Source organism: Phasianus colchicus, chromosome 28 (genome assembly GCF_987193195.1).
Source record: "Phasianus colchicus chromosome 28, bPhaCol1.hap1.1, whole genome shotgun sequence".
NCBI lineage: Eukaryota > Metazoa > Chordata > Aves > Galliformes > Phasianidae > Phasianus > Phasianus colchicus.
Genome location: NC_143463.1, coordinates 3873922 through 3886022, shown reverse-complemented (window position 1 = coordinate 3886022; position 12101 = coordinate 3873922). Strand labels below are relative to the sequence as shown.

The following is a 12101-nucleotide window of genomic DNA, read 5'->3' as shown; positions in this document are numbered from 1 at the left end:
GACCTCAGGTCTGTGCCCACCTGCAATGGATGAGCAGACATGGGGTACAAGGGGTGGGCGGTGGGGGGACCCTAAGCTCCCACTCCCCACTGAGCCCCCCTGCACTGTGCGATGGTAGCAGGCACAGAGCCCTCATCTCCAGAATGCGTTCCTTTATTGCACCAAGAGAGGCACCTGGTCACAAGATTGACAGTTTTGGGGCAGAGCCAGGCAGAACCTCCGCGGTGAAGCCACAGGCTGGAGCCGAGGCTCAGCACCCCACCACGCTCAGCCCCACAGCAGCATCCCACAACCCCTCGAGCAGCAGCAGCGACACTGACCCTCCCGGTCCATCCTAGAAGATGCTCACCTTCCTCCCGCAGCGCAGCTGGGGCTCACGGATAGCCTGCCACATCATGGCCATCTCGTGGGGCGCAAAGCGGTGCACCACCAGCAGCTCCCTGTAGTAACAGGGGTCCAGCGGGTCAGAATAGCGGGGCACGTAGATGCCCCACGGCCTCATGCCACTGTGGGAGATGGGTGCCAGCCCCGCTTTCTCCAAGCACATCCCCACATAGACGTCGTCGATGGGGAAGAGCGCGATGTGCTGCGCCGCGCGGTGGATGGCGCGTGTGGTGAAGGCAGACATGAGCACCCCTCCTCCGCTGCAGTACGGTGGGTACAGCCCTGATGGCATCAGCTGCGTCGGCACGAAGTACTTGCTGGCTGGATTACGGATGGGTCCCGTGTTAACCAACACCTGCCCTGCCAGCAAGTGCTGCTCACTCGGGACATCCCGTGTAAAGGACACCACGTTGTCCGTGTTGACAAAGACATCATCGTCTCCATTGAAGACGAAGCGCGCTCCGGGGCAGCGCTCCTGCAGCCAGGTGTGAAACAGGAGCAGCTTCAGCGTCAGGTTGAAGAAGGTGTCCTTGAAGTCCCACTGCAGCACGTCGTGATGCTCGTGCTGCTCGTGCCACAGCAGCCGGTTCAATTTGGCCGCGTCCCGTGCGTCAGGGGCCACCCCCACCAGGAACACCCGCCGGATCTGCGCCCCTTCCAAGGTTCTCTGCTGTCCCCACGTCTTCCTGATCGCCTCGCGCCGCTCGTAGTTGGCCGGGGAGGATTTGATGGCCAGGAGGAGGAAGATGTTGGAGGAACCTGCGGGACCCCCGCATTTGCCGGGGACGTCGAGGAGCTGCGGGAAGGCACGGCAGTGCTGGTAGAGCATGAAGTCCTGGGATTGCTTGGGCAGTTTGGCAAAGCCGGAGATGTTCTGCATTGAAGCATTGGCCACGCACGGGGTGATGCTGGGCAGAGCTGGGAGGGGGTTGGGGGCTGCAATGGAGGTGGGTGCGGGGCTGGGGGCTGCGCGAGGCCACGAGGGCGAGGTGGGGGACAGCAGGTAGCACAGCCCCAGGACCCCCACCGTGAGCAAAGCCCACTTCTGCAGTACACAATGCCACAGGGAGCGGGTCTGCAAGACAGGGAGCACAGCTGGGGCTGCATGTCCCACGTTTATGGGATCACACTGCACCCTACGGCGGGTTGGGATTCCGTCTGCTGATGGTGACGGTGGAGGCTGAAGGCATCACCACCTCACAGCACACGTGGGGCCTCCCAGGCAGGGTCTCCAGGCGTCCCACAGCCACCCCGGGGGCATCACAGCCAATTGCTTCTGGATGCAGAGCTGCCCGTGCTCCATCCCCCTCTCTCTGCTATACTCAACTCCCTCCCTTTCTTTCTTACATCCTTTTGATCCCAAGTCCACTTCCTCCTCCTTTCTGAGAATTCGGGGAGAGGTCAGGCAGTCAATCCTGCCCAGCAGCTGCTGCCTCACACAGAGCAAATAGCCCAGGGCACAGCAGGGCCACGCCAGCATGGGATGGGACGCCCTCTGGAGCACCCTCAGCTGGAGGGAGTGGGTGGCTCTGGATGCACGAAGCCCACCGACAGGTGACATGAGCAGCCCCCACCCCATAAAGATGGAGCCCATGGGCAGGGGACCCCACTCAGCACGAGGACCCCATGCAGCACGGGGACCCTATGGGGACCCACCACCTCCCCCACCTACCCCCAGCCCGGCAAAGCAGGATGCACCCAGCCCCATCCCAGAGCCACCCTGCAGCACGTGAAGCCCTGAGCCCCCCCAGCCCCACAGAGCCCCCAGTACTTTCCCACAGATCCATACCAGAGCCATCCTCGTGCGTCACCGGGACAGGATCCGCAATTTCCCTTCCCACACCTGGTGCCACCCATCTGCCCATCCCAGAGCAGGTGGGGCAGCAGCACCCATGGGTGCTAGAAGTGTCACAGTTCAGCATTGGCTCCTCCCTCCCCCCAGCCTCCGAGTCCCCCCAGGAGCACAGTGCAGCAGCTGAGCCCGTTACCAGGGAGCAGCCCAGAGGTGGCAGAGATGGGCGGCACAGTGTGGGGCAGAGGCGGTGAGTAGAAAATAAAGTGTTTAATAAAAGAGCTTCACAGCACGGGGGTGGGATGGGGGGGGGGTCCATCCCTAACAGCAGGAGATGACGCAGTTATGGCTATGGGGAGGAAGGGGAGTGGGGGGAAGGAAGAGGAGCGAGGAGGAGGAGGAGGAAGGCACCCCCTCCACCCAGGCTCCATCCAGTGCTTTGAGCTCACACAACCAAGGGGAGGTCTGAGGGTCTGAGAAGAAGCAGCTCAGGACCCCGCCAGGTAGATCCCTGTGGAGGAAAGGAGGGGAGGGGGAGGCTGAAAGATGGGGGGCTGCGAAGATGGGGACACACACATGGGGCATTGGCACCGTGGGACAACGGAGAGTAGGGTGGTGGAGAGGGGACCTCGGGCACCTGGGGAAGGGACCTCCTGCACCACAGGGGTGGGGAGGGGACTCCACGCACCACGAGGAGTGAGAAAGGGTCCCTGCAGCCCCAGGGCTGTGGGGTGAGGAGGAAAGATGTCGTGCACTCTGGGCAGCATAGAAGGGACCCCGAGCATCTCAGACATAGGGGACACAGAAGGGACCACGTCCAACCACAGGCTGTGGGGACAGGGGAGGGATCCCACGTACCCGTGGCAAACCTCTTCTTGACCAGTGACATGCGGTACCCAGCGCCTGCCAGCTCCACCTCGACTCCCGACAGCGTGCTGCCCTCACTGCTGAACTGTGCTGCCACTGGGCTGGGTTTGCTGGGCCCACACAGCGGCTGCCAGCTGGCTGAGAGCCGCCCGCAGCCTGGGGAGATGGAGGGAGCACAGAGGTGATGGGGGTTCCATCCCTGTCCCCACTTGCAGAGTGGGGGGGTGCAGGGATGGACGGAGCCTCACCTCCCTGCCCTGGCGCACTGGGAACATCCAGCAGCTTCCAGAGCAACCTCTTCTCCTCCAGGTTCCTGCGGGGACACGGCCACGTCTCCAAGTCCCCCCACTCCGCTCCCACCACCCCCAGCTCATTTTGGACCCCCCCTCCTCTTTACCAGCTGGCCTTGGGCTGCAGCCGTACGTTGGTGACGGGTTCATCCAGGGGCAGCAGCACGTGGACGTTGGCGAGGGGCACGGGCAGGGCGAGTGCACCCGCGTTGTATCCATACTCCACACTGACCCGCGTGGCTCCAGGTGTGCAATCCCAGCGCACACACAGCCGCAGTGGGGCTGAGCTGGGGCCCAGCCGAGAAAACTGGGGGGTAGAGAGGGGTGGGATGCTGTCACCCCCCCATCAGAGCTGGGTGCGCAGAGGGGGGATGTGGGGTGCGCTCACACTGCGCCCAGCTCACCTGGTACTTGAGCAGAGCCACGTTGTAGTAGGAGGCGGATGGGCTCTGCTCTGCTTGTTTCTGCAGCTGCCCCGTCAGCGCAGCCATGTTCAGCCAAAAGTCCCTGGTGCTGGGGTCACTCTGGGAAGGGTCACTGTGGGGATGGGGACACTGCGGCCACGCTGGGATGGGGAGCAGGCAGCCCACAGCTGGCATGCAGTGCCAGCACCCCAAGGCACACCGCTGCACCCACCAGGTGATGAGGGTGCCTGGAGCATCCCGAGAAACCACACACCCTGTGCAAACTAAGCTTCCCACTGCCACCAGCCCAGCCCACATCCCTGTGTCCCCATACCTGTAGAGCAGCTCGGCGTTGGGCAGGAATTGCTCGATGGCACCGGCGTTCAGCAGACGGAAGCTGAGCACGGGGGGGGCCAAGCTGCCGCTGAAGACGCGCACGATGCCGGCGGGGAAGGACATGGTGAGCTCCCCCGTCACCTTCACCAAGCAGCTGCGGGGACGGCTGGGGGTCAGCAGGCAGACAGCCGGGGGGACCCCAACCCCCAACCACGACCCCAACCCCAAGCCTGACCCCCCCCTACCTGTCGGCATCGCGCCCCTTGAAGTACGCATGCACGTACTCGGTGAAGGCGGTGGCCACGGGCAGCGCGTCCTGCGAGCCCAGCACCACAGGGCTGGGACCCCGAGACAGCCCTGGGGGCAACACACACCCCATGAGCACCCAGAGGGTCCCACGGCCCCACATCCCCCACACATCCAGGATTCTCCCAACGCACCGAGGGGTGGTGGGCACACGGAGAAGAAGCCACGCTCCCCCAGGCTGGCGGGGGCTGAATGTGAGGGGCAGCTCCAGGAGGGTGGGGGGCTGAGCGAGCGTGACTGCGGGCACAGAAAGAATTGGGGGGGGGGTCAGTAGAAGGAAGGGGGTCCGGGGGTGCTGCTGGCCCCCCCCACCCCCCCCTACACACCAGGTCACTGTTGCTGCCTGCAGCTGGGCCGGCTGCCGGGCGCTTCGTCCGGGAGCGGCGAGGGGGGGCCACCAGTGGGACCTCACGGGGGGCGGCGGCAGGGGGGCGGGAGGCTGTGGGCACAGAAGGGATGGGGGAGTCATGAGGTGAAGGGGGGCAATGAGAGGTAGGGGTCTCCATGGGGGGAGGGGGTCCCACGGGGGCTGGGAGAGCAGCAGGCTCAGCCCTTTCCCTTCAGATGCATGGGGGTGGTGAGAGATGGGGGGGGCACAGCTACGGGTAATTTGGGGGCAGAGCTGGGGGCGATCAGGGGGCAGAGGGAGGGGTAACTCCAGGGCAGAGCTATGGGTAAGTGAGGGCAGGTCTGGGGGTGATTGGGGGCAGAGTTGAGAGTAATTCTGGGGAAGCCCCACAGAACTCACCCAATTCAGGGGGGGCCGCCGCAGTGCCACCCTCAGACGTCCTCATCCCCAGCCCTGGGCACGTCCATGGGGAGGGGCTGGAGGACTCCCCCCCACTTGGGGGGGCCGGAGAGGAGGAGGAGGATGAGGCCGAATTGGAGGAAGGTCGGGGCTGGGGGGGTCGCTCCCCAGGGGGACTGCGGGGCCGGACCCAGGGCTCCCCAAAAGGGTCGGGCGAGGGGGGCTGTGGGGGGGGGGCAGTGCCACGGGGCCGTCCCCGGGACGCCGCACCCCCCCCATCCCCCTCCTCCCAGAGTCCCTCAGCCCCGGGGAACACAGCGAAGCCGGGCAGCTCGGGCAGGCGACCCCCGGGGCTGCGGGGTCGAGGGGGGGCCCAGGCCGATGATGGCGCCGGGGAGGGGTCCGGCAGCGCCCCCCGCTTGGGGAGGGGGCTCTGAGGTGCTGATGGAGTCCACGGCCTCGAGTCCGGGGAGGGGACGGGCGCGGGGTGCGAGGGGGAGTCCAAACCCGAATCCTCCACATTTTCCGGGGAAGAAGAAGAGAAGGGCGAGGAGGAGGAGGTCAGGACGTAGGAACGGGGCGCTGCAGCACAGCACGGTGTTGGGATGCTGGGGGGGGGGGGGGCATAGAGGGGTCCCCCCCCTCACATCCGCAAAGCCTCACCTGGGAAATCCTCTGCCTCAAAAGCTGATTCCAGGGGGGGCCCGAAGAGCGCTGCGGGGGGCACAGCCTCCATGGGGGGCACCGCGTCCACCGGGGCCTTCCCAGGGCAGCTATGGGGTGGGGGGGGGCTCAGTGCCCAGCACAGGGCTCAGTGCACCCCCCAGCACGTCCCCATGCCATACCTGCTTGCCTGTGCCACCGCGTGTCCCCTCCCCATGCTGTCACCTGCGAAGAGAAGGATGCGATTGGGGACACGGAGGGAGAGGGGACACCGGGACCCCCAGGAAAGTGGGACCCCCAGCACGGCCTCACCTGGCACCTGCGGCCCCCCCGGCTCGGCGGCGCTCGGGGCTGCGGACAGAGCCGCTGTGTGCCCTGGGGAGGGACATGGGGACAGGGGGTGTTAGGGGACGTGGGGGCAGATGTTAGGGGCTATGGGGACACAGGGACAGGAGGAAGTCGGGGACACGTAGTGCAAGGGGACACGAGGTGGGACTCACGCGACGACTGCCGTCTGACGGTGCCCTGCAAGACATGGGGGGGTCGTCAGCCCCAGCATGGCCCCCTCCCAGCCCCCACCCCACCCCAATCCCCCCCCCAGCCTCACCCCCACGCCGGGCGGCAGGATGAAGGTTCCCACGGTGGCCCTCAGCTGCTCCACGGTGGCCCCTGCGCTGCCCCCCCCCTCGCGGGGCTGTACGGGTTTGATGTGAACGTGGAACCTGCGGGGCTCATCCTCATCGTAGTCTGAGTCGCTGGAGGAGCAGCTGTGGTGCTCCGTCTCCGCTGAGCCCCCGTTAAGGCAACACCCGAACCTCAAAACACCCCCAGGCCCCCCCCAAAAAAAAAACCCCATCCCTAACAAACCCGCAGACCCCAACACCAAACCCTAAGGATACGGTGAGTGACGTCTGGGCGCACGCTGAACCCGTCCTCATCCACCTCGGGGCAAGCCTGGGGTGGAGGGGATGCTCAGGGTAGAGCCCACTCCCCAGTGCTCCCAGTGCTCCCAGTTTGGGGTGATATGGGATGGAGGAAGGCCAGCACCCCACACCGTACCACTCACCACATCGGTGTCCGGTGACTCTCTGTGGGGATGGCAGCAGTGTTAGAATAAGGGGGGGAGGGTGGGATGGGGGGCACAGAGATGCAGGGGAAGGTTGCAAGGGATGCAGAGAAGCGTGGGGTGTTTGCAACATAGAGAAGGGCTGCGGGGGATGCAGACAGCACGGAATGCAGGCAGCATGCAATTCCAGATGCAAGGGATGGATGCAAGGGATGCAGGGGAAGGACGTGAGGGATGGATGCGAAGGATGCAGAGAAGCACGGGGTACAAAGAATGGGTGCAAGGCACAGAAGCAGGGGGTGGGTGCAGAGGATGCAGAGCACAGAGGGGCACTGTGGGGGGGGAGGTTTGAGGGGGGGTGACACCTCACCCAGCATCACGCTCCCTCTCCTTGCGGCTCAGCCCAGGGATGCGGAAGGCTTTGCTGCGGCTCCTCTTGGGCCCTGGTTGGAGGGAGGGGGGGGGGGGGGGGCGGCACAAAGCAGTGAGCAGCCCCCCCCTTCCCCCACAGCACCCCCCCAGCACGGGGCTGAGTTGGGGGCAGACGTACTTGCCTTCCTGCGCTGGGGCCAGGCGGTACTCCTCAAAATCCAGCGCTCCTGAGAGCAAACGTGGGGTCAGCCACAAAAGGCAGCAGCGTCCTCACGCACAGCTGAACCCCCCCCCCCACACACACACAACAGGAAAGTGCCCCCCCTCCTCACCTGGGCGCTCCCTCCCCGTCCCTTTGCTCTCTGCAAACCTCCGCAGCAGCGTTTCGGTGCCGATGTTCTCCACGTTCTGCTTGAACTCCTCGTGCACCTGCGAGGAGCGGCGCGGTGGGATGCAGAGCAGCACCCAGGGGTGTCCCCATAGGATGGGGGGGAGGTGGGAGGGGGGGGGGGGCTTCACCTGCCCGATCTGCACGTGGGTGTCCTCCACCGAGTGCGAGTAGGAGCCGATGAGGCCCTTCATGTGGCGCAGGTGGGCTTCTTCCACCTCCTGGAAGCGCTGCAGGGATGGGGAGATGGGGGTGTCACATCCCCAAGGGGCAGCATCACCAGGGATGGGGTTGGGTAGGGCAGTGCGTCCCCCATGTCACCCCCCTGTGCCATCACCCCACCAGTGCCACATCCCCACGGTCACATCCCCCATGCCACCACCCCAGCAGTGCCACATCCCTTGGACACATCCCCTGCGTGCCACCATCACATCCCCACGCTCACATCCCCCATCCCACCACCTCACCAGCACCACATCCACACAGTGATGCTCCCAGTGCCACCACCACCACCCCCAGTGTCCCCCCCACACACCGTGGCTGACTCCACCATCCTCTGCTCGAAGTCATTGCGGGCAGTGTTGTATTTATCCACCGCTCGTCGCAGCGCTTCTGCTGCCTTTTGGGATTTCAGCTCTGCCTGCAGGAGAACAGCAGGGCTGAGATCCGGGGTGATGGAAAAAACGATCACCCAAGGTGGGAAATGGTGGTGGGGGGGAATCACCTTGTCGATGTCTTTCTGGTTGGTGCCCTCCCGGCGCAGCCTCTCGTGCTCGTGGCACTTGCTGTGGTAGCTTTCCTTGCACTTGGCCAGCAGCTGAGCCACCCCCTGCAGGAGCTGCACCGCCTCCAGCGTGCCTGCAGCTTCCTCCTTGCACTGCGGGATGGGGGGGCTGTGGGGGGGGGGCTGTGGGGCATGCGGGGGGGGGGGTGCACAGGGTAGGGGCTGCAGGGTGTAGGGGGGCTGGGGGTGGGTGGGTTGCATGAGATAGGGGCTGTGTGGGCTTGCATAAGGGTGGGTGGGGGCTGTGTGGGATTGTGGCTGCAGGGGGGTGAGCGCAGTGGGGCTGTAGGGGGGGTAGGGGGGAGTGTGGGACAGGGGCTGTGGGGGGGGGTGTGAGGTTGGAGGAGCTGCATAGGGAGTCTGTAAGGGTGTCTGGGGGGGGCTGCATGGGACAGGGACCGTGGGGGGACAGTGGGGACAGCAGCGATGTGGGGGGGGTGTGGGGCTGTTGTGGGTTTGGGGGGTTGCATAATAGTGGGTGGGGGCTGTGTGGGATAGTGGGGGTTTCTGGGGGGCTGTGTGGGACAGGGGCAATGGGAGGTGTGGGACAGTGGCTGTGGGGGGGGGCGTGGGGTTGGGAGGGGGCTGCATGGGGTGCATGCAGTGGGGGCTGTAGGAAGGGGGGGGGTCCAGAGGGGGTAGACAGGGCTGTTTGGGGGCAGTATGAGAAGGGAGGTGTGGGACAGGGGCTGTGTGGCAGTGTGTGGCTGCAGGGGGGGGGGGCGGGATGGAGGAGGGGGGGGTCCAATACCTTCTTGTGTGCCCGGCCCTGCTCCTCCCCATAGCGCGACAGCTCCCGGAGCAGCTCCTGCAGTTTTCTCACCAACTCCAGGTGACACAGAGCCAGTTTGTCAGAGGAGACACGGAACACCTCCCAGAGCGGGGCAAAGGTCCTGGCACCGTGGGAGAGCAGAGCAGGCGGGGGGGGGACCACACACAATAAGCATCACCCCCCCCTCCCCACCCCCCATGGATGCAGGGTACCCCCCCCGGTGCCGCGCTCACCCCAGCTGAGTGCCATTGGTGGCCATCTTCGACAGCTTCACCATGGCTTTGGCGTAGCTCTCCTCGATGGCAGCCCTGGGGGAGGTCAGAGAGGGGGGGGCTGGCATGAAAATCAAAGGGGGGGGGTCCCAGGATGTGTGCCCCCCAACCTGCCCCCCCCCCCCCAACCCGCAGCACCTCTCGCGCACAAAGTCTGCCAGCTCCTTGGTGGAGGTCTGCCCGTGCTTCATGTTGTGGTACAGCACATCAAAGCCGTGGTTTTTCTCGCCCTGGGGGGGGGGGGGAAAGGGGGGAACTGTCACCCCAACGCCCCCCCCCCCCCCAGACCCCAGGAACTGTTCTGGGGTTGGTTGGCTAAGCTCTGGCACCGGGTGCTATTTGGGGATGCACACCTTCCCCCCCCCCCTCCAGCACATAGGGAAACTGAGGCATGGGGGCACTGTGGGACCCCCCCGAGATGGTTCAGCCCCCCCAGCACTGGGCGCTATTTAGGGTACAACCCCCCCCCCCCCCAAAGCAGTGCTGCAGGTGGTGGGGAAACTGAGGCACGAGGGAAGGTGGGTGGAGGCGGGGGGGGGCACAGCGCACAGCTGCAAACCAGGAAGTGCTGAGCAGTGAACTTCCCCCTATGGGGATGGGAAACCCCCCCCCGGGGGGGCACCCATGGGTGGGTGGGTGGGTGGAGGGGGGGGGCTGAGGAGTCCTTACCCAGAAGTGCTCAGCGAAGAAGGACATCGTGGAAGTGGTGGGGGTGGGGATGGGGGGGGGGCAGGCAGCACCGGCTCAGCTTGCAGCTCCCTGAGGATAAGGGGGGGGGCATAAAGCTGAGGGGGGGGGTCTTGTGGCCCCCCCTTCCCCCCCATCCCGACACCCAATGGGTTCAGCACAGCGCTGTGTCCATGGGAACACTGCCACAGCACGGGGGGGGGTGACACCGGATCTGCACCTCAATAATAAATGAGCGACGGTGGCAGCTCCAACCCCCCCCCAACCACAACCACCCCCCTTCGAAAACAAATAACGGCACACAAAGATGCTGCTACACCCCCCCCCCCCCCCCCCCCCCACCTCCCCAAAACCCATCCATCCCCCCAGCGCTGGGGGGTCCCACACCCACACACCCCTCGGATCCCATTGAGGGGGGGGGTGCAGCACCCCGCTTCCCCCCCCCCCCCCGCGTGGAGAAAAACTGTGTGCAGCCGGGGGGGGGGGGGAAAGTCGCACCCCACGGATGGGGCACAAGGACGGACGGACGGACGGACGGACGGGGGTCCACTCACCCACTGCTGTGGGGCGGCAGCGCGCATCCTCGGCGTGGGGGGGTCTGTGGGGGAAGCAGGGGGGTTCACGGGGTGCCCCCCCCCCCCCCAAAAAAAAAAAAAAGCTGTGCAATGAGCATCTCCGCCCCCAACCCGGGATATGGGATGCGGGGGGGTCCCCGCTGTGACCGTGACCTTCACGGGGTGGGGTTGCGGTGGGGGGCGGGGGGCGAGGGGCTGAAGCCCCCCCCCCCGGGATGGAGAGGTGGGGTCGGGGGGGCACGGAGCGATGCTGGGTGCGGGGGGGGGCAGCCCTGTTCTCCTCTTCGAAGACCACGGGAATGGAGGGGCGGGTGCGTGTGTATTTGCGGGGGGGGGGGATTGGGGGCGTCGAGGAGGGGGGGGGCACAAAGGAACGCGGTCCTTTGCCTCCAAATTGAGAAGAAATAAAATGAAATCGATGAAAAAAAAATATATATGTTTAAAAAAAAAAAAAAAACGCGGGGGGGGGGGGGGGGGAACGCGGCGCCGCTGCACCTGCGGGAGGAGGTGGGGGGGGGGCGATGCGGGGCTGCCTCGACGCGGGGAGGGCACCCGGTAGAGGGGCGGGGGAGGAGGGGGGGGGTCACACTCACCTGCGGGGCTGCCGCCCCCGCCCCGCTCCGCCGCCCCGCGCCGCCCCGCACCGCTCCGTTCCGCGCGGGGCCGGGACCGCGCCGGAGTGAACGGGGGGGGGGGCGGTTGTGACCACGCCCCCTCCCGCCGCGCCGCGGTCTGATTGGATCCCGCTCCCGCAGCGGTTACCGCAGCCCAGCGGCCGCTGCAGTTCATTGGTCAAATGTGGCGCGCCGGGTGGGGGGCGATTTGCATATTTAAAGGAGACGCGCTGTCGGGCAGGGAGCGCGGCGGGGCCGGACTCCCCCCGGCGCTGCGGGGATCGGGTGCCCCCCCCCCCACCGCAATCCTCTGCACACCCCACCCCTGTGCCCCCCACTCATTCCCATTGCCCTCACGTTCTCAGCAGTCCCGATAGCGTCCCCCTCTTCCCCTATGTCCCCCCACCCCATCTCTGCCACCCCCCCCCCTCCCGGTGCCACCCGGTGCCGCCCGCCCCGCTGAGCTCATGCCCGGCGCCGGCTGACACCGCACGGCAGCTGCTGGCGGTGGGGGGGTCCGGGAATGCAGAGGCTGAGACCCCCCCCCCCAGGAGGGTCCCGCCTGTACTCCTCCCGCATCCCCCCCCCGCATCGTGAATCAGCCGCGGCCGTGGGGTGGGACCCGAATCTGCGGGAGTGGGAATAGTGGGGGGGGGGGGGGGGGGTGGGTGGGGGGTCCGGGGGAGGAGGGAGCGCGGGGTGGGGTTGGGGCGGGGAGGGATTTGGGAACAATGAGGTTTGGGGCTGGGGGCGTTTCGAGGACGGGGGTACGCGGAGATGG

General features: G+C 66.2%; 2 protein-coding genes across 5 annotated transcripts; both read right to left on the bottom strand.

The window, feature by feature from the left end:
* Positions 1–137: 137 nt before the first annotated feature.
* Positions 138–1371, bottom strand: B3GNT3 (UDP-GlcNAc:betaGal beta-1,3-N-acetylglucosaminyltransferase 3). Its single transcript, XM_031604330.2, has one exon. It carries the CDS (start codon positions 1262–1264, stop codon positions 335–337), a length of 930 nt encoding a protein of 309 aa, XP_031460190.2. The 5' UTR covers positions 1265–1371; the 3' UTR covers positions 138–334.
* Positions 1372–2433: 1062 nt separating this feature from the next.
* FCHO1 (FCH and mu domain containing endocytic adaptor 1) lies at positions 2434–11316 on the bottom strand. 4 transcript variants are annotated; one of them, XM_090126311.1, is made up of 29 exons: positions 11300–11316; positions 10686–10729; positions 10114–10203; positions 9583–9674; positions 9406–9480; positions 9152–9293; positions 8341–8493; positions 8152–8256; positions 7748–7846; positions 7561–7657; positions 7411–7455; positions 7227–7299; positions 6857–6878; positions 6690–6744; positions 6398–6573; positions 6291–6315; positions 6103–6165; positions 5973–6015; positions 5791–5900; positions 5128–5709; positions 4706–4818; positions 4514–4616; positions 4319–4430; positions 4072–4227; positions 3738–3870; positions 3441–3640; positions 3292–3356; positions 3035–3199; positions 2434–2687 (listed from the first exon to the last, which is right to left on the bottom strand). In XM_090126311.1, exons 3-29 carry the CDS (start codon positions 10138–10140, stop codon positions 2665–2667), a joined length of 3054 nt encoding a protein of 1017 aa, XP_089982437.1. In that variant the 5' UTR covers positions 10141–10203; positions 10686–10729; positions 11300–11316; the 3' UTR covers positions 2434–2664. The 4 variants fall into 4 exon arrangements, with proteins under 4 accessions (XP_089982437.1, XP_089982435.1, XP_089982438.1 ...); XM_090126309.1 differs by having other exon boundaries at positions 6398–6576; positions 11300–11315; XM_090126312.1 differs by lacking the exon at positions 6103–6165 and having other exon boundaries at positions 6398–6576; positions 11300–11315.
* Between the last annotated feature and the right edge of the window lie 785 nt (positions 11317–12101).

Excerpts from the sequence above, each read along its gene's own strand:
- B3GNT3 (XM_031604330.2), bottom strand. The coding sequence starts at position 1,264 with ATGCAGAACATCTCCGGCTTTGCCAAACTGCCCAAGCAATCCCAGGAC.
- FCHO1 (XM_090126309.1), bottom strand. The coding sequence starts at position 10,140 with ATGTCCTTCTTCGCTGAGCACTTCTGG. Across the intron at positions 6,166-6,290 it reads CGTCAGACGGCAGTCGTCGC|GGCACACAGCGGCTCTGTCC; the intron begins GTGAGTCCCACC and ends GTCCCTCCCCAG. Across the intron at positions 2,688-3,034 it reads CAAGAAGAGGTTTGCCACGG|GGATCTACCTGGCGGGGTCC; the intron begins GTACGTGGGATC and ends TTTCCTCCACAG.